The 18780-nt window shown below is 42.6% G+C and overlaps 1 protein-coding gene across 2 annotated transcripts in view; it reads right to left on the bottom strand.

Annotated features, from left to right (window-relative positions):
- Positions 1-3189: 3189 nt before the first annotated feature.
- LOC109882117 (glutamine--fructose-6-phosphate aminotransferase [isomerizing] 2) overlaps positions 3190-18780 on the bottom strand; it is a 39656-nt gene continuing 24065 nt past the window's right edge. Inside the window, exons 8-19 of one of the 2 annotated variants that reach the window (XM_031789913.1) lie at positions 17803-17882; positions 17161-17238; positions 14277-14403; positions 14024-14187; positions 12876-12971; positions 11027-11124; positions 10719-10839; positions 8219-8491; positions 7861-7988; positions 7458-7625; positions 7073-7234; positions 3190-5412 (exon numbers count right to left, since the gene is read on the bottom strand). In XM_031789913.1, the coding sequence (XP_031645773.1) occupies positions 5368-5412; positions 7073-7234; positions 7458-7625; positions 7861-7988; positions 8219-8491; positions 10719-10839; positions 11027-11124; positions 12876-12971; positions 14024-14187; positions 14277-14403; positions 17161-17238; positions 17803-17882 (1540 nt within the window). In that variant the 3' untranslated portion in view covers positions 3190-5367. The remainder of the gene's footprint in view (positions 5413-7072; positions 7235-7457; positions 7626-7860; positions 7989-8218; positions 8492-10718; positions 10840-11026; positions 11125-12875; positions 12972-14023; positions 14188-14276; positions 14404-17160; positions 17239-17802; positions 17883-18780) is intronic. The other variant, XM_031789914.1, reaches the window with a different exon arrangement.

The raw sequence follows: 18780 nt of genomic DNA on the forward strand, positions 1-18780 counted from the left end.
CTCTCTTTGTTTCTTGGGACCTAGAACAAGCATCTCTGTTTTGTCCGAGTTTAAAAGTAGAAAGTTTGCAGCCATCCACTTCCTTATGTCTGAAACACATGCTTCTAGCAAGGGCAATTTTGGGGCTTCACCATGTTTCATTGAAATGTACAGCTGTGTGTCATCCGCATAGCAGTGAAAGTTAACATTATGTTTTCGAATAACATCCCCAAGAGGTAAAATATATAGTGAAAACAATAGTGGTCCTAAAACGGAACCTTGAGGAACACCGAAATTTACAGCACTACAGTACCTGCTCTAACCTAGTTACACAACAACATTACAGTGCCTTCTCTCACCAAGTTACACAACAACACTACAGTGTCTGCTCTCACCCAATTACACAACAACACTACAGTGTCTGCTCTCACCCAGTTACACAACAACACTACAGTGCCTGCTCTAACCAAGTTACACAACAACACTACAGTGTCTGCTCTAACCTAGTTACACAACAACACTACAGTGTCTGCTCTAACCAAGTTACACAACAACACTACAGTGTCTGCTCTCACCTAGTTACACAACAACACTACAGTGCCTGCTCTAACCAAGTTACACAACAACACTACAGTGCCTGCTCTAACCAAGTTACACAACAACACTACAGTGTCTGCTCTAACCAAGTTACACAACAACACTACAGTGTCTGCTCTAACCAAGTTACACAACAACACTACAGTGTCTGCTCTAACCTAGTTACACAACAACACTACAGTGTCTGCTCTCCCCCAGTTACACAACAACACTACAGTGTCTGCTCTAACCAAGTTACACAACAACACTACAGTGTCTGCTCTAACCAAGTTACACAACAACACTACAGTGTCTGCTCTAACCAAGTTACACAACAACACTACAGTGTCTGCTCTAACCAAGTTACACAACAACACTACGGTGCCTGCTCTAACCTAGTTACACAACAACACTACAGTGTCTGCTCTCACCCAGTTACACATCAACACTACAGTGTCTGCTCTCACCCAGTTACACAACAACACTACAGTGCCTGCTCTCACCCAGTTACACAACAACACTACAGTGTCTGCTCTCACCCAGTTACACATCAACATGTGACAAATAAGGTTTGATTTGATTTGGCTCCTCTGCTGCCTCCGGCAAGCACATGCACCCTGACACATACATGCAACGTAAATGTACACACAAACACTGACACAACAGTTCATCTCCGTTGATTGAGATCCATGTTTTCCTGTGTGTGTGTGTGCATGTGTGTGTGCGTGAGTGCATGCGTGTGTGTAATAGCAGATTCCCACACTGTGGTTAGCAGTGTACCATGACACATACCCAGATGTGAACTGGACTAGGCTGCATTATAGCCTTTCAGTCACTCCCATTGCCAGAGCCAGGGAAAGGGAAGGCATAGATAGGAGTTATAGCACTTTAAAACATGCACTAAGATAGCATTACGACAACACTCATAGACAATGACGCAACGGCTGAGTTTACACAGGCATCCCAATTCTGATCTTTTTTTCCCACTAATTGGTCTTTTCACCAATCAGATCAGCTCTGAAAAAGATATATTGTGAAAATATCTGATGAGATTGGTCAAAATAGCAATTAGTGGAAACAAGTTCAGACACACAGAGACTACACATACATACATACACATGTTATACAACCACCATTGCATGTAAATACACAGCAGCTGTTGGTACACACACGTGACACATACGCACACACACACATGGCCCTAGATAATGTGACGATGAGGCATAGGTCCACAGTGAGAACCGCCGATGACTCAGATGAATGAATGAATAGTTATCTCTCTCATTCAATTACATTCACTCACTCTTTATACAGATTAAATAGGCACACACAGAGAGTTTGACTGATGAAGTAATCACCCACCACTTCCTCGCCACCCAGTTTATAACACTGCATACCATTGGTAATCCGCGATACCTTACCCTACCCGTTGATCTTCTTTAAAATCAGATTTTAAACCTAACCTTAACCACACTGCTTACCTTATGCATATAACCCTAACCTTAAAACAAAAACAAAAAATGTGAATTTTTAGGATACCTATTTTGACTTTATGGCTATGGTAATTAGTGACAACTGGGGCGGGGGAGGGGAGGAGCATAGAGATCCTTTTACATTACTATTCTAATTAATATTCTAAGTATTGAAATTCCTAATTATATGGGGTGGAGGGTAGTCTTGGTACAACAAGCGAATGACGTAATCACGAGATCCTGAACGTTTGTGACTAACTTTTGTATTGGCAAAAGAAACATTGTTTCAATTTCATATCACATCTGAAATGTAACTATAACAGCAAGCACCAGTATTCTATGAACATATTAGGGGAAAACCTAGTAAATGAGGGACACTAAGTATATTGAAAGCAGGTGCTTCCGCACTGAGTTTAAATAAGCATTATTGGCTACCAAAAGATCTCAGTGACTTTGAAACAGGGGTCTCAAAGGAGCATAGGGGGTTTAAAGGGTGTGTGTGTGTGTGTGTGTGTGTGTCTCAGTCATCAGATCTCAACCTAATTGTAAACTTATGGGAGATTCTGGAGTGGCACCTGAGACAGCGTTTTCCACCACCATCAACAAAACACCAAATGATGGAAGTTGTCATGGAAGAAATGTCCCTCCAATAGAGTTCCAGACACTTGTAGAATCCATGCCAAGGTGCATTGAAGCTGTTCTGGTGGCTCATGGTGGCCCAACACCCACTGTATTATCCCTGTCATACAAAAATCCCATTAATATACCAGCCTGCTTCATCATACCATCTGTTGGTACAGTATATCTGAAAGGGCAAGGGGGTCAAAAACATGGACAAATAAAACCCACCTAAAGAGCCAGCCTTTAACCAGAATACAGCTATTGGGTCTGTGTGAATGGTTCTCTATTTTTCAGCAGCTAAATTCATTAACACTTCCATTGTTTTAACACCTCCCTAATTTGAACTGCAAACAGCCCTCATGGTTTAACAACACCCACCACCTCTCCCCATTTGCCAGTTACCCACTGATACTGTATGTATGAAAGGGGCATTCCTGCAAATACGTGGTCAACAAGGGGCTGTTTGAAAGGGGTCATATAAAGTTGTATTTTTTTCTGAAATGGGTCATAGAGGCACAGTAAAAGGTCAAGGTAAGCACACTTTCCATTTTAAAGTTTCCTTTATTCATGAATTAATTAATAGAATATCTGGTTGCTAGAAAACCTACGGTATAAAATACAATCATAGTTAAAGCGATAAATCAGCATCACTTTTTTAAATCGTCATAAAATAACCTGATAAATACACCAACTGCAGTACAACATGTTTTACCCTACACAGTACATCTAACATGTTTTACCCTACACAGTACATCTAACATGTTTTACCCTATACAGTACATCTAACATGTTTTACCCTATACAGTACATCTAACATGTTTTACCCTATACAGTACACGTAGTGAAACTGCCAAAACTACAATTCATATTATATCTTGCTCCTTTTCTTCTGCATATCACTCTTCCTATGAGATGTCAGGGTAGTGCCTCATGAAAACAATAGTTAGGTCAACACTGGCATTATGGGAGATGAAATACAATATAAAAGAAAGTGGGTATCATACATGGGATAAATAAGACAATGAAGCGCAGACAATCTTCAGAGAATGTGACAGATGTCCCCCACAATGCTGCATGACAGAAAATAGAATAAGATTGTGATGATGATGATGACCACCACACAACGACTCAACACAGAATAAGGATTCATGAAAGGGTAGTGAATTAAATTAAGAAGAATAATTATGGTGTCTTGAGAGACTAAACTGTAGCAGTATCATCCAGCCCTTTTCAACAGATTGGAGTGTAGATTAACAGTAATCCCCTCATGAGTAAAAGTTTCACTCAGAAGGATTAAAAAGGACTACAAGGCACAATGAATAGAGGCTGTATACAGTACATCAAAGCAAAGTGTGTACATCAAAGCATAAGTGTTATGATGTACATACATAGTACATCAATAGCGCTTTCTGGAATAGTTCCTTACAATGTCCTAGCTATGGAGTACCACAGTATGAGTCATAATACCCATAAAACCTAGCGGTCTAACAAAGAAATGGTTCCAATAGTTTTTCCACCATTCATTTTGCCCATAGGGGATTTTAGAAAAAATATAAAAATAAGGGCTGTGTTTTGTGTAGGCTTCCCTTGGCATTACATTTTGATAACCATGTAAATCTCTCTAGGACAAGGTGACTTTTATCAATATATTAGCCTGTATTTACCCCCACAAATGAAATGCTATTTAGCTGCTAATGTGGCAATTTAAAAAAACTACAAATACCATGATGATCTGGACGAGACTGCCGAAATCGAAGCAAAGGTAAGAATCTCTGGATTAACTCTCTAAAGTTAGCTAAATTTAGTCATTAATAAATTGGCAACATTTCTTTAAAACGACAATTCTGTGAACTGTCTTGTGCAACACATTTTTTTCTTGATATAATACCTGTTAGTTGAGATGACATGCAGGAGCTTGCAAGGATTTGTAGTATACTTTAATGCTAATTAGCATTTTCGAATCTGAGAGTAAATAGAGCTGAATATATTGATAAAAGTCACCTTGTCCGAGAGAGATTTACATGGTTATCAAAACATCACACCAGGGTAAGTCTACACAAAACACAGACCTTATTTTAAGTGTTTCTAAACTCCCCTATGAGAAAAATGAATGGTGGAAAAACGATTGGAACCATTTCCCTGTTTGACCGCTAGGTTTTATGGATATTATGACACTTCCACTGTGGGGCTCTATAGGCTATTCTGTATAAAGGAATGCTATGGAATAGACTACACTTCCCAAGATACAAAGTGAAGATGATAGACTGCCACAGGACAGAGAGCCCAATACACATGAAGAGAATATTATCATAAACATTCACAATGTACTTTTTCACATATTGCAGAGTTATAAGCACTTCAATCTACCAAGTCAATGTATTAATCCTACATTTGGTGTTTTTTGGCTCAACTGTTTGTGGACAAGGCACCAATTGGGTACAAGGCACAGTAGTGTATAGTCTCTTGCTTTGGAAACATTATTGGTGATAATGCTGCTGATTGGACAGATGGTCAAACAGTCATGAGATTTACACACACACACACACACACACACACACACACACACACACACACACACACACACACACACACACACACACACACACACACACACAATTGCACTTTTATGTGTAAGCCTCCACTCAGTGTCTCTCTTGAGCAGAGTGTTATGGTCTCTACTGCCTCCTGTCCTGTTTGCCTCCTGTCTGTCTGTCTGCTATTACTCCACAGTGACAGACTTGGCCAGGTTCCTGGGACAGTCCACCTGCAACCAGAGGAGAGAGACAGCCATTAAATCAGATCAATACTGATGAGTAAAGGAGACATGACTACATACACATACAGCATAGGTATATGGCAGTGGAGGCTCCTCATAAAAATAAAAATAGTGAAACATTTAAAAAAGTTATGATTTTGAGATAAAACTATACTAAATATATTCACGTCTTTTGCAATGAAGGTCTACAGTAGCCTCAACAGCACTCTGTAGGGTAACACCATGGTGTAGCCGAGGACATCTACAGTAGTTTCCGGCCTCCTCTGGGTACATTGACTTCAATACAAAACCTAGGAGGCTCATGGTTCTCACCCCCTTCCATAGACTTATACAGTAATTATGACAACTTCTGGAGGACGTCCTCCAACATATCAGAGTTCTTGCATGAACTGACATGTTGTCCACCCAATCAAAGGATCAGAGAATGAATCTACTACTGAAAACATAAGCTACAGCTAGCTAGCACTGCAGTGCATAACATGTTGTCAGTAGTTCACTCAAAGAGAGAGAAAGACAATAGGTGAACAGTTTTGAACCAATTTCTTAAAAAATGAAGGAGAAGCAAGAGTGAGATAGAGAGAGAGAGCTAGCTATATTTAATTTGTTTTCACTTTCACTTAGCTACCAAATGCAGCTAGCTAGTTTAGCATACTCAAACATATGTTAGCTAGCTGTCTATGGCTATCCAACATTGCATTTCTTCCAAGTCAAGGTAAGCTTTTGGTTTTATTCATTTATTGCCACCGGGGCCCGCCAGTGTATCTGCTAAACTGCTTGCTGTTGACTGTACACTGTACTGCATGATTGTAGCGGGTTTACTAACATTTTAGTTCTAATAGCTATGTTGTCTATGACATTAGCTAACATTAGCTAATAACGATGTAGGCTGTGTATAGCGGTTTGTGGTTATGATATGAAGGTTTGACTTGGTCACATACAGCTGATGTGTTGTGCACTGAAGTCCACAAGCGAATACATAAGGTGAGGGGAGAGCACGTAGATGCGAGAAGGAATTATACAATGATCACATGTATCATGCTGTTTGTATGTGGCTGCTATGAAAGTGAACTGTGCTCGCATGTGTTCAGGGGTGTATTCATTCCACCGATTCTGTTGAAAAACGTTTCCTAAACAGAAGCATATGGAACAAAATGGGGTTAAACATACCTGAATTAGTCCAATAGAAACTCTAGTTTCTGATGGACTAATGATTACACCCTAGATCAGCTAGATGCAGGCAAAATTGTGCAAGGCGGTATTGAATGTGTCAATGGCTGTCACCTTGATTATTAAAATTTCTCTCGACCTGTGCACCTACGTCGTAAACTTTCATTCATAGGCTAGGTTGTAGCAACCTCATGATGGGTACAGGATGTGAGTATCATGTAGCAGCCTAAACCTATCAATGTTACATTGAGCTGGGGGACTGGAATATGAATGACAGTCATCCAATATGCTGTAATAGAAAACAAATAATGATCCTCCCTCATCTTAAACGGCACTGACCGCCACTGGTGTGTGGGTAGTTGATTTAGTGTGTACTTGTAACCGTTGATATTGATGCTTTTAGTAATGAAATTGAAATAAAACATATTCAAATCTAGGTAATTAAAGTCCATAAGGAAAGAGCAGGTAGTGGTAGACTCACGTCGTATCCCCGTAGCACGGCCAGGTGGAAGGACAGGAGCTGCAGAGGGATGACACTGAGGATGCCCTGGAGACAGTCCACTGTGTGAGGCAGCTCAATGGTCTTATACGCATTTTTAGACATCTCCTGGTCGTCCTGGCAGCACAGGATAATCGGCCGCCCCTGAACGGGAAGGAGAGAAAGACAGAGCGGTTTGCAGAAGTATATCGATCAATTCATTTGAATTCATTATTCAAAGCTTTTGATAGTGAGGCTGTGTGTGTGTTATTCGTTTTTTTGCCTGTGTACTGCGCGCGAGCCAGTTAAGTAATGGGTGTGCATACGAGGTGGGTATTTAGTTGTGTCTACGTGCATTTGAATATGTGATGTGAAGAATGTGACGTACCGATCTGGCTGTGACCTGCTGCAGTGCGTTCTGACACTTGGTGTAGCAGGCGTCTTTCATGATGATCATGATGACGGGCATGTGCTTGTCAATCAGAGCCAGAGGGCCGTGCTTCAGCTCCCCAGCCAGGATGCCCTCTGAATGCATGTACGTGATTTCCTTGATTTTCTGTTTGGGAAGAATCAATCAGTGACATAACATAATCAATAGTCTATAATTCATATAGATTAACAGGCATGTCAATATAAAGTGAGATGTTTAATGATATATAAAGGAGCGAAAAATAGGAGTAAAAGCAAAACATTGCCCCTAGAAACTGATTTAACGTCAGTTTGGCAAGTTAACTATAATGGTTTAGGGTCAGGATTTAGGGTGGGTAAGCTGATCGTAGATCTGTCCTCACCAGTGCCCCCTCCAGACAGGTGGCGTAGTTGAAGCCTCGTCCCATGACCAGCAGAGACTTCTGCTGATACAGCTCATCTGCTATGGACTTGATCTTATTATCCAGAGTCAGAACCTTCTTGATCATGTCTGAGAGGGAGAAGAGAGAGAGACAGAGAGGGCGAGGGAGAGCGAAAGGAGGAGGGAGAGAGGGTTTGGTTCACTCTCATTCGTCTATTTTGTTCACTCAATCCATTTTGTAACACCTGGCAGTAATCTATTGGCTATAGTGTGTGATGGTTACAGATGCAGTTTTGTTTTACTGAGCTGGTTTATAGTGTTAATCTGTCATTCTACATGGCTTTCATATAGGAACTCACCTGGGAGAATCCTAAGTCCATTGATGATCTCCAGCCTCCTCGGCTGCAGGGAGATCCTGTCCTCACTCATCATCAGACCAAACATGATGAGAGCCACAAACTGGCTGGTGTAGGCCTTGGTGCTGGCCACACCGATCTCTGGACCGGCGTTGATGTGCACCCCGCAGTCTGTGTCTCTGGAGATGGAGGAGCCCACTGTGTTGGTGACCCCCACGGTCAGAGCTCCTCTATCCTTACAGTACCTCAGAGCCATCAGAGTGTCTGCTGTCTCACCTGAGTGGGGAAGGAGGGAGATAGCCAAGGCATGTCATCATTCATACCAGCAAAACACACTAGAATTCTCCCTTACTCAACAGATTACCCACAGTATCCATACCAGCCTTTTCTCTATTAGAACATCCAGTCTCCACCAGAGAGTTCTCTATATTATAACATCCAGTCTCCACCAGAGAGAGAGAGAGAGAGAAAGTTTTCTCTATTAGAACATCCAGTCTCCACTAGAGAGAGTTCTCTCTATTAGAACATCTAGTCTCCACCAGAGAGAGAGTTCTCTCTATTAGAACATCCAGTCTCCACCAGAGAGAGAGAGAGTTCTCTCTATTAGAACATCCAGTCTCCACCAGAGAGAGAGAGTGTTCTCTCTATTGAACATCCAGTCTCCACCAGAGAGAGGGAGAGAGTTCTCTCTATTAGAACATCCAGTCTCCGCCAGAGAGAGAGAGTTATCTCAATCAGAACATCCAGTCTCCACCAGAGAGAGAGTTCTCTCTATTAGAACATCTAGTTTCCACCAGAGAGAGAGTTCTCTCTATTAGAACATCCAGTCTCCACCAGAGAGAGAGTTCTCTCTATTAGAACATCTAGTCTCCACCAGAGAGAGAGTTCTCTCTATTAGAACATCTAGTCTCCACCAGAGAGAGAGAGTTCTCTCTATTAGAACATCTAGTCTCCACCAGAGAGAGAGAGAGTTCTCTCAATTAGAACATCCGGTCTCCACCAGAGAGAGAGAGTGTTCTCTCTATTAGAGCATCTAGTCTCCACCAGAGAGAGAGTTCTCTCTATTAGAGCATCTAGTCTCCATCAGAGAGTTCTCTCTATTAGAACATCTAGTCTCCACCAGAGAGTTCTCTCTATTAGAACATCTAGTCTCCACCAGAGAGTTCTCTATATTAGAACATCCAGTTTCCACCAGAGAGTTCTCTCTATTAGAACATCTGGTCTCTACCAGAGAGAGAGAGAGAGAGAGAGAAAGAGAGAGTTCTCTCTATTAGAACATCCAGTCTCCACAAGAGAGAGAGTTCTCTCTATTAGAACATCTAGTCTCCACCAGAGTTTTCTCTATTAGAGCATCTAGTCTCCACCAGAGAGTTATCTCTATTAGAACATCTAGTATCCACCAGAGAGAGAGTTATCTCTATTAGAACATCTAGTCTCCACCAGAGAGTTCTCTCTATAAAACATCTAGTCTCCACCAGAGAGTTCTCTCTATTAGAGCATCTAGTCTCCACCAGAGAGTTATCTCTATTTGAACATCTAGTCTCCACCAGAGAGGGAGTTATCTCTATTAGAACATCTAGTCTCCACCAGAGAGTTATCTCTATTAGAACATCTAGTCTCCACCAGAGAGTTCTCTCTATTAGAACATCTAGTCTCCACCAGAGAGTTCTCTATATTAGAACATCCAGTTTCCACCAGAGAGTTCTCTCTATTAGAACATCTGGTCTCCACCAGAGAGAGAGAGAGAGAGAGTTCTCTCTATTAGAACATCCAGTCTCCACAAGAGAGAGAGTTATCTCTATTAGAACATCTAGTCTCCACCAGAGAGTTATCTCTATTAGAACATCTAGTCTCCACCAGAGAGTTCTCTCTATTAGAGCATCTAGTCTCCACCAGAGAGAGAGTTATCTCTATTAGAACATCTAGTCTCCACCAGAGAGTTCTCTCTATTAGAACATCTAGTCTCCACCAGAGAGTTATCTCTATTAGAACATCTAGTCTCCACCAGAGAGTTATCTCTATTAGAACATCTAGTCTCCACCAGAGAGTTATCTCTATTAGAACATCTAGTCTCCACCAGAGAGTTCTCTCTATTAGAACATATAGTCTCCACCAGAGAGTTCTCTATATTAGAACATCCAGTTTCCACCAGAGAGTTCTCTCTATTAGAATATCTGGTCTCCACCAGAGAGAGAGAGAGAGAGAGAGGGAGAGAGTTCTCTCTATTAGAACATCCAGTCTCCACCAGAGAGTTATCTCTATTAGAACATCTAGTCTCCACCAGAGAGAGAGTTATCTCTATTAGAACATCTAGTCTCCACCAGAGAGAGAGTTATCTCTATTAGAACATCTAGTCTCCACCAGAGAGTTCTCTCTATTAGAACATCTAGCCTCCACCAGAGAGTTCTCTCTATTAGAGCATCTAGTCTACACCAGAGAGAGAGTTTTATGAAACACCAGCAATACAAAAATGTGTAGCAGATTAATCGCTCTGAGGAATTACCTGATTGGCTGATGTAGAAGCAGACGTCATCTCTGAAGACGGGTGTGTTGCGGTCCAGGAAGTCACTAGCCAGTTCCACCATGACAGGAAGCTCTGTCAGCTCCTCCAGAATCTGTCTGGTCTGGAGAGAGAGAGAGAGAGAGAGAGAGAGAGAGAGAGAGAGAGAGAGAGAGAGAGAGAGAGAGAGAGAGAGAGAGAGAGAGAGAGAGAAAGAGTGAGAGACTCAGCCTTATCATAATTACAATGGTCATCATCATCTTTTCTTTCTCCTCCTCTTCCTCAATCACACTTCTGGTTGGTTCACTTACAGCCACGGCAGCGTGGAAGCTGGTTCCACAGCCAATCACGATGAGGCGTCTGCAGCGTTTGATCTCCTTCAGGTGGTCCTTCAGCCCTCCCAGGATCACTGAGAACAAGACAGGACAGGAGAGGGGAGACCATCAGCATTCATATTAAGTCCAAGGAGGTAAGAGGGGTAACTATGAGCCTCTTTACATCACACTACGTTGACGACACAAAGTAAGTTCAGGAGATAAACAAGGATATCAAAGTTCCAGAGTGGGATCTCTGCTACTTTTAGAGTTATGATCCAATTTGTAAGTGTTACCAACAGAGTGAATGTGAAAATGGATTCAAAATGGTCACCCTCTGCTGGTGATTTGCAGGATGTGCCATGATACAAGTGAAAGGGGGACTGTGATTGGTTACATTGACAATGACATTTGTCTATATAAAATGGGCCATAACTTTAACACAAGAAGATATCCCACTCTGGAACGTTGATATGCCCATAGAGTATATTATGTTCAACAATATAGTGAAACAATTTGCCAATTCAATATTCATGTTTCACGGAGCTGGTTTATAGTGTTAATGTGTCATTCTATATGGCACACAAATTGGATGCAGTCTATCACAGTGCCATCCATTTTGTCACCAAAGTCCCATATACTACCCACCACTGCGACCTGTATGATCTCGTTGGCTGGCCCTCGCCTCATACTCATCGCCAAACCCACTGGCTCCAGGCCATCTACAAGACCCTGCTAGGTAAAGTCCTCCCTTATCTCAGCTCGCTGGTCACCGTAGCAGCACCCACCGGTAGCACGCGCTCCAGCAGGTAAATGTCACGGGTCACCCCCAAAACCAATTCTTCCTTTGGCAGCCTCTCCTTACAGTTCTCTGCTGCCAATTACTGGAACGAACTGCAAAAATCTCTGAAGCTAGAGACTCTTACCTCCCTCACTAGCTTTAAGCACCAGCTGTCAGAGCAGCTCACAGATCACTGCACCTGTACATACAGTAGATCATCTGTAAATAGCCCATCCAATCTACCTCATCCTCATACTGTAGTTATTTATTTATCTTGCTCCTTTGCACCCCAGTATCTCAACGTGCACATTTATCTTCAGCACATTCTACCATTCCAGTGTTTAATTGCTATATTGTAATAACTTGGCCACCATGGCCTATTTATTGCCTTACCTCTCTTATCCTACCTCATTTGCACATGCTGTATATAGACATTTCTACTGTATTATTGATTGTATGTTTGTTTTCCATGTGTAACTCTGTGCTGTTGTATGTCGAACTGCTTTGCTTTATCTTGGCCAGGTCGCAGTTGTAAATGAGAACGTGTTCTCAACTAGCCTACCTGGTTACATAAAGGTGAAATAAAAAATAAAAAAATGTTTATATTTTTCTGTATTCATAAAATAATGTTAAAAAAAAAACTAACATTGGAAATCAAAATCACATTACAGAGCAAGCAGTAAAGCCTCATATGACATACATGTTTTCTTTGTGGCACCTACAGATGAAAAACTATGGAGTCTTATAGGAGGCCTGCAATAAATATGCTAACTTTGATGAATTATTACTCAATTATGCTTTAAAATACAAACGTCAAATATTCCTTCCTCCAAAGGACCCTTCTATGGATTACAATTTGTGACCCCCACCCCAAATCTTAGTATTATTTTTGTCTGGGTTTCCTGAAGAATCACGCTATACATCCATGTAGTAACTGTTAATAACCTATGCTTGCCTCCGTGAGTTGCTGTGCTAATATTGATTGAAGATACGGCACAGTACCATCGACATCCCGGAACAACAGAGTGACATCAATCAGAATATGACATCACTATGGTAAGCTACCTTTGTTGGTGTGAAAACAGATCCGTCCCCTCATGGTGTTGAAGACAGACTCTGGCTGCTCAAAGATCTCCTTTTGCATAAATGCCTCAAAGTTACCTGCACAGAAAGAGAGAGAGATGAGGGACACGGAGCATGATGACTGTGTTTCAATCTCACAGCACAGTGGTGTAGGTTCTCCCTAACGTCAACAGGGGGAGATCTTGCTCTCCTGTTCTTAGAACTAGTGACTACATTAAAGTATGGTTAACCATGGGCCTGTCTCTCTGTAAATCAGACTACGTTTCTCAGGTATGACACAATACCCTATCTTTGACCTCTGTGTGAATAGGAAAGTGTATTGGTATTGACCACTCCATGTATATGATTTCTGTGTGAATAGGACGGTGTATTGGTATTGACCACTTCAGGTGTATGATCTCTGTGTGAATAGGAAGGTGTATTGGTATTGACCACTCCAGGTATATGATCTCTGTGTGAATGGGAAGGTGTATTGGTATTGACCACTTCAGGTGTATGATCTCTGTGTGAATAGGAAGGTGTATTGGTATTGACCACTCCAGGTATATGATTTCTGCGTGAATAGGAAGGTGTATTGGTATTGACCACTTCAGGTATATGATCTCTGCGTGAATAGGAAGGTGTATTGGTATTGACCACTTCAGGTATATGATCTCTGTGTGAATAGGAAGGTGTATTGGTATTGACCACTTCAGGTGTATGATCCCTGTGTGAATAGGAAAGTGTATTGGTATTGACTACTCCAGGTATATGATTTCTGTGTGAATAGGAAGGTGTATTGGTATTGACCACTTCAGGTATATGATCTCTGTGTGAATAGGAAGGTGTATTGGTATTGACCACTTCAGGTGTATGATCCCTGTGTGAATAGGAAAGTGTATTGTTATTGACCACTCCAGGTATATGATTTATGTGTGAATAGGAAGGTGTATTGGTATTGACCACTCCGCCTATATGATTTCTGTGTGAATAGGAAGGTGTATTGGTATTGACCACTTCAGGTATATGATCTCTGTGTGAATAGGAAGGCGTATTGGTATTGACCACTTCAGGTATATGATCTCTGTGTGAATAGGAAGGTGTATTGGTATAGGTTGCCACGGTGATGAGCCCCATGATTAACCTCTGACCTTTCATAATCTCCTGTAGTTCCATCTGGAGGGTCTGGATTGCCCGGACTGGATTCTCCCCTGCCAGGCTGTTCAGCCTATGGAGGGACAACTTGCCCCCGACCACTGCTGCAATGTCATCATCCTCCAGGTAGATCACCTTGTTGGTGTGCTCTATGATGGCACTGGGCAGGGACAGGTGGGAGCATAAGACAAGCACACAAGCATGCATGCACACACACACAAACAGACACACCTAGGGCTTTCAGCTCACCTGGCGTCGGAGGCAAAGTAGTACTCTACAGCCTTGCCGTCTCCAGCTGAATTCACAGCAGTGGAGTTGTCTGGCTTGTCTGGCCGGTTGTGGCTGTTCTTATCCTGGACCCCCTCCTTGAACAGACCTACATGACAGAGGGCAGGGGTCATGGTTCAGACTGGGTCAGGGTAATCAACACTTCTTGCTTTACTTGAACTTTTCCCCTAGACTGTTTAAGTAATTTGTAATTAATTAGTGACTGCTTGTGACATGCATATAACTGCTTATACTGTATGTCATGATCATGATGGTGGCTACTGGTGTGTTTGGTGTGTTAACAGACATATTCAATCAACCCTATCCCAGTCTGCTGTGCCCACATGCTTCAAGAGGGCCACCACTGTTCCTGTCCCCAAGAAAGCTAAGGTAACTGAGCTAAACGACTACCGCCCCGCAGCACTCACTTCCGTCATCATGAAGTGCTTTGAGAGACGAGTCAAATCACCTCCACCCTACCTGACACCCTAGACCCACTCCAATTAGCCTACCGCCCCAATAGGTCCACAGACAACGCAATCGCAATCACACTGCCCTAACCCATCTGGACAAGAGGAATACCTATGTAAGAATGCTATTCATTGACTACAGCTCAGCATTTAACACCATAGTACCCTCCAAACTCGTCATCAAGCTCGAGACCCTGGGTCTCGACCCCGCCCTGTACAACTGGGTCCTGGACTCAAAATCAACAAAACAATGGAGATGATCGTGGACTTCAGGAAACAGCAGAGGGAGCCCCCCCCAACCACATCGACGGGACAGTAGTGGAGGAGATGGAAAGTTTTAAGTTCCTCGGCACACACATCACGGACAAACTGAATTGGTCCACCCACACAGACAGCGTGGTGAAGAAGGTGCAGCAGCGCCTCAGGAGGTTGAAGAAATTTGTCTTGTCACCAAAAACACTCACAAACTTTTACAGATGCACAATCGAGAGCATCCTGTCTGGCTGTATCACCGCCTGGTACGGCAACTGCTCCGCCCACAACCGCAAGACTCTCCAGAGGGTAGTGAGGTCTGCACAATGCATCACCGGGGGCAAACTACCTGCCCTCCAGGACACCTACACCACCCGATGTTACAGGAAAGTCAAAAGATCATCAAGGACAACAACCACCCGAGCCACTGCCTGTTCACCCCGCTATCATCCAGAAGGCGAGGTCAGTACAGGTGCATCAAAGCAGGGACCGAGAGACTGAAAAACAGCTTCTATCACTAACATTGAGTGGCCGCTGCCAACATACTGAATCAAATCTCTAGCCACTTTTATAATTAATAATTGGATGTAATACATGTATCACTAGTCACTTTAAACAATGCCACTTTTTTAATGATTACATACCCTACATTACTCATCTCATGTGTATATACTGTACTCTATACCATCTACTGCATCTGGCCTATGCTGCACTGCTGTCGCTCATCCATGTATTTATATGTACATATTCTTATTCATTCCTTTACAGTTGTGTGTATAAGGTAGTTGTTTTGAAATTGTTAGATTACTTGTTAGATATTACTGCACTGTCGGAACTAGAAGCACAAGCATTTCGCTCCACTCGCATTAACATCTGCTAACCATGTGTATGTGCCCAATACAATTTGATTTGTTTTGATTTGATACTTAGCCTTCAAGGTGGAGGGTTCAAGTAAAGTGCTGTAAACTAACGATTGCGAGTGTGAACAGGGAACAATGACAAACAGAGAGGGATTTAATCAACAACCCAATGATTTAAACCAAAACATGACAGGTGGGATGAGAGTTCATGATCGTGATTGACAGACAGAGGAGAGGAGTCAAGGGTCCTTTGACCACTAATAAACAAGCTAATCATATGTTTACATTGGTTCATCTCAGAAGATTCTGGAATCAATAACCAGCTGGATATGGGGGTTCAATTTTCAATTGATTGATTTGTCCATGGTATTTATGAGGTGACTCACACACAGTGACCTTGGTCCTTTGTCACAGTTACAGTTACAGGAGTTTTAGTCCCTAATAGCGATAAGTGACATCTCCTTGTTTCCTTGTTTTTTTCCTTCATCTGCACTCGACAGGCGAAAATACATTTCCATCCACTATGTTGCTTTCACCAATCTTGTGTTTTTAGATGAGAGGAGATGAGGGAAAGGAGCAGAGAGGAGGAAGCCACTTTATAGCATTAAGATGCAACCCAGTGTCCTCCTACTCTTCCGGGTTCCTTTCTCATTGGGCCTCAGACTTTGGACTCCAGCAGGATACATCACTATTAAAGTGGAGCTGGGCTAAGTTAACAGATTAACAGCAGGGTGAAGACAGTCAACACATCTATGGGCTATTCTCTAGATAGCTGACACACACAGAGAACGCAGAACTCTTATTAACTGGCCAATGAGCAGATTTTTTAGAACATGCATATCAAGATCAATTTGAAATCATCTGGAGAGGGCTGTCCTACTCCTCGTTTCTAGGTAATAGTTAGAGGATGATGATTCAGCACCCTATTCATCAGAAGAAAGGGCGCTATAGAGACAGAATGTCTTATTGTTATGTTATTATCCTGACACTACTTTCCACTGAGTGTGATCATGATGTTAACCTAGAATAACCCATAGAGGTTCCACACAGTACTGGCAGCATTTCCACAAGAAGCAAGAGTCTCATTTCTCATAACCATCATTTTTGTGATTCTGCATCATTTTTGCACAAGTAGACAATCATTTAACAGTGGAATCATTGGAGACGTGTGTCTGATTAAAGGGATTCTGATTGTTGTTCGTCATGCAACTCTTATGAGGCGGTTCAATCCAATCAGAGGTCAGAACCCACAACACCCACGTGTTTATTTGGTAGTTAGCGCACCTATGGGCTCAGCAGCCCCCTGTCGCTCTGTAGACACTGGGGTGACTGCACAGTCCCTCAGGACAAAGTAGTATGGTGCTACGGATAGGACAGGGTTAGGGTTAGGATACTGTTAGGGTTAGGACAGATACAGATACTGTTAGGGTTAGGACAGATACAGATACTGCTCACAGTAAGTACTGCTACTGTTAGGGTTAGGACAGATACAGATACTGTTAGGGTTAGGACAGATAGATACTGCTCACAGTAAGTACTGCTACTGTTAGGGTTATAACAGATACAGATACTGCTCACAGTAAGTACTGCTACTGTTAGGGTTAGGACACAGTTACTTAATTGATTGATTAGGTTGGTTAGTTTGTTATGCAAGGGTGTACTCCTACTGACCTGAATCATGACTTGAGATACAGACATATAACCTCATTAATATCAATGCATGATGTATGTGTCAGTTCCAGTTACATACTCGTGTCCCAAGTTAGAGATCTGACCATGAATATTATGGAACAGAACGTGTTCAGATGCGTTAACTAACACAGTCAGGTTTCTGTGAGGACAGTGGGCAGACAGCGAGGTTGGAGAACACTGTGAAGTGAGAACGTCAGCTGGAGAAGAGGCTTGGGAGAGAGGAACAGAGCTCACCACTGTTGTACTGGATCGGGATGTGCTCTGCGGAAAGCTCATACTTGCTCCGCACACCAATGAGAAGAGGACTTCCTCTCCTGAAGGAGAGAGAGAGAAAGGGGAATGATAGGGGGATGATAGGGGGATGAGAGGGGGATAAGAGGGGGATGAGAGGGGGATGGGGATGATAGGGGGATGATAGGGGGATGAGAGGGGGATAAGAGGGGGATGGGGATGATAGGGGATGGGGATGAAGGGGAAAGACAGAGGGGATAGAAGGGGAGAAATTGTTAGATTTCTATCTTGTGTGAGAGAACACAAACGAGCACACAGTGTAATGTCTTAAAAAATGTCTTGTGAGTATAACATTTCCCTCAGCAGGGGAACATGAGCTGGGATTGGTCTCCACACCTGAACTCTTTCTCCCGAGTGTCGCTGTTGAATGACTCCCATTGTTCACTCCACGATAATGAAGTACCTGGAGCACTCCTCGCTCTCTCTCCTTTTTCTCCTCTGTGTGTCTCTGTCATACTATCTCTTACTTTTACTCTCTGCCTGTCTGTCCCCTAATTCACCTCTCCCCCTCCTCCTCTTCCTCGTTCCCTCTGTCTCTCTCTTGTTTTCTAGCAGGTTCCTGCTCCTTGTCCTCCCTCTCCCCTACAGCTCATCAGCCATGCATTCTGTCTCCAGTACTCCATGTGTGCTTCTCTGATTGGCTGGTGTGTGTGTGTGTGTGTGTGTGCATAACAGGTGAGGAGAGAGGGCGTGGAAAACCTAACCTGTATATAGATCAAGTAGGACCTATGACAGAGTGCACTGTACACCAAGCACCTGATAAAAGTACTTAACACTCCATCATAAATATCTACATCTCAATTACACCTCTGTATGTAGCATTGTCCTGTTTGACAGCTTACACCTGGCTGGGGTAATTCCCACCTGAGGCTCAAAGAAAACAGCTACGTTTCTCAATTACACTCTTTTCATTCCCTCTGT

Source organism: Oncorhynchus kisutch, linkage group LG15, assembly GCF_002021735.2.
Source record: "Oncorhynchus kisutch isolate 150728-3 linkage group LG15, Okis_V2, whole genome shotgun sequence".
NCBI lineage: Eukaryota > Metazoa > Chordata > Actinopteri > Salmoniformes > Salmonidae > Oncorhynchus > Oncorhynchus kisutch.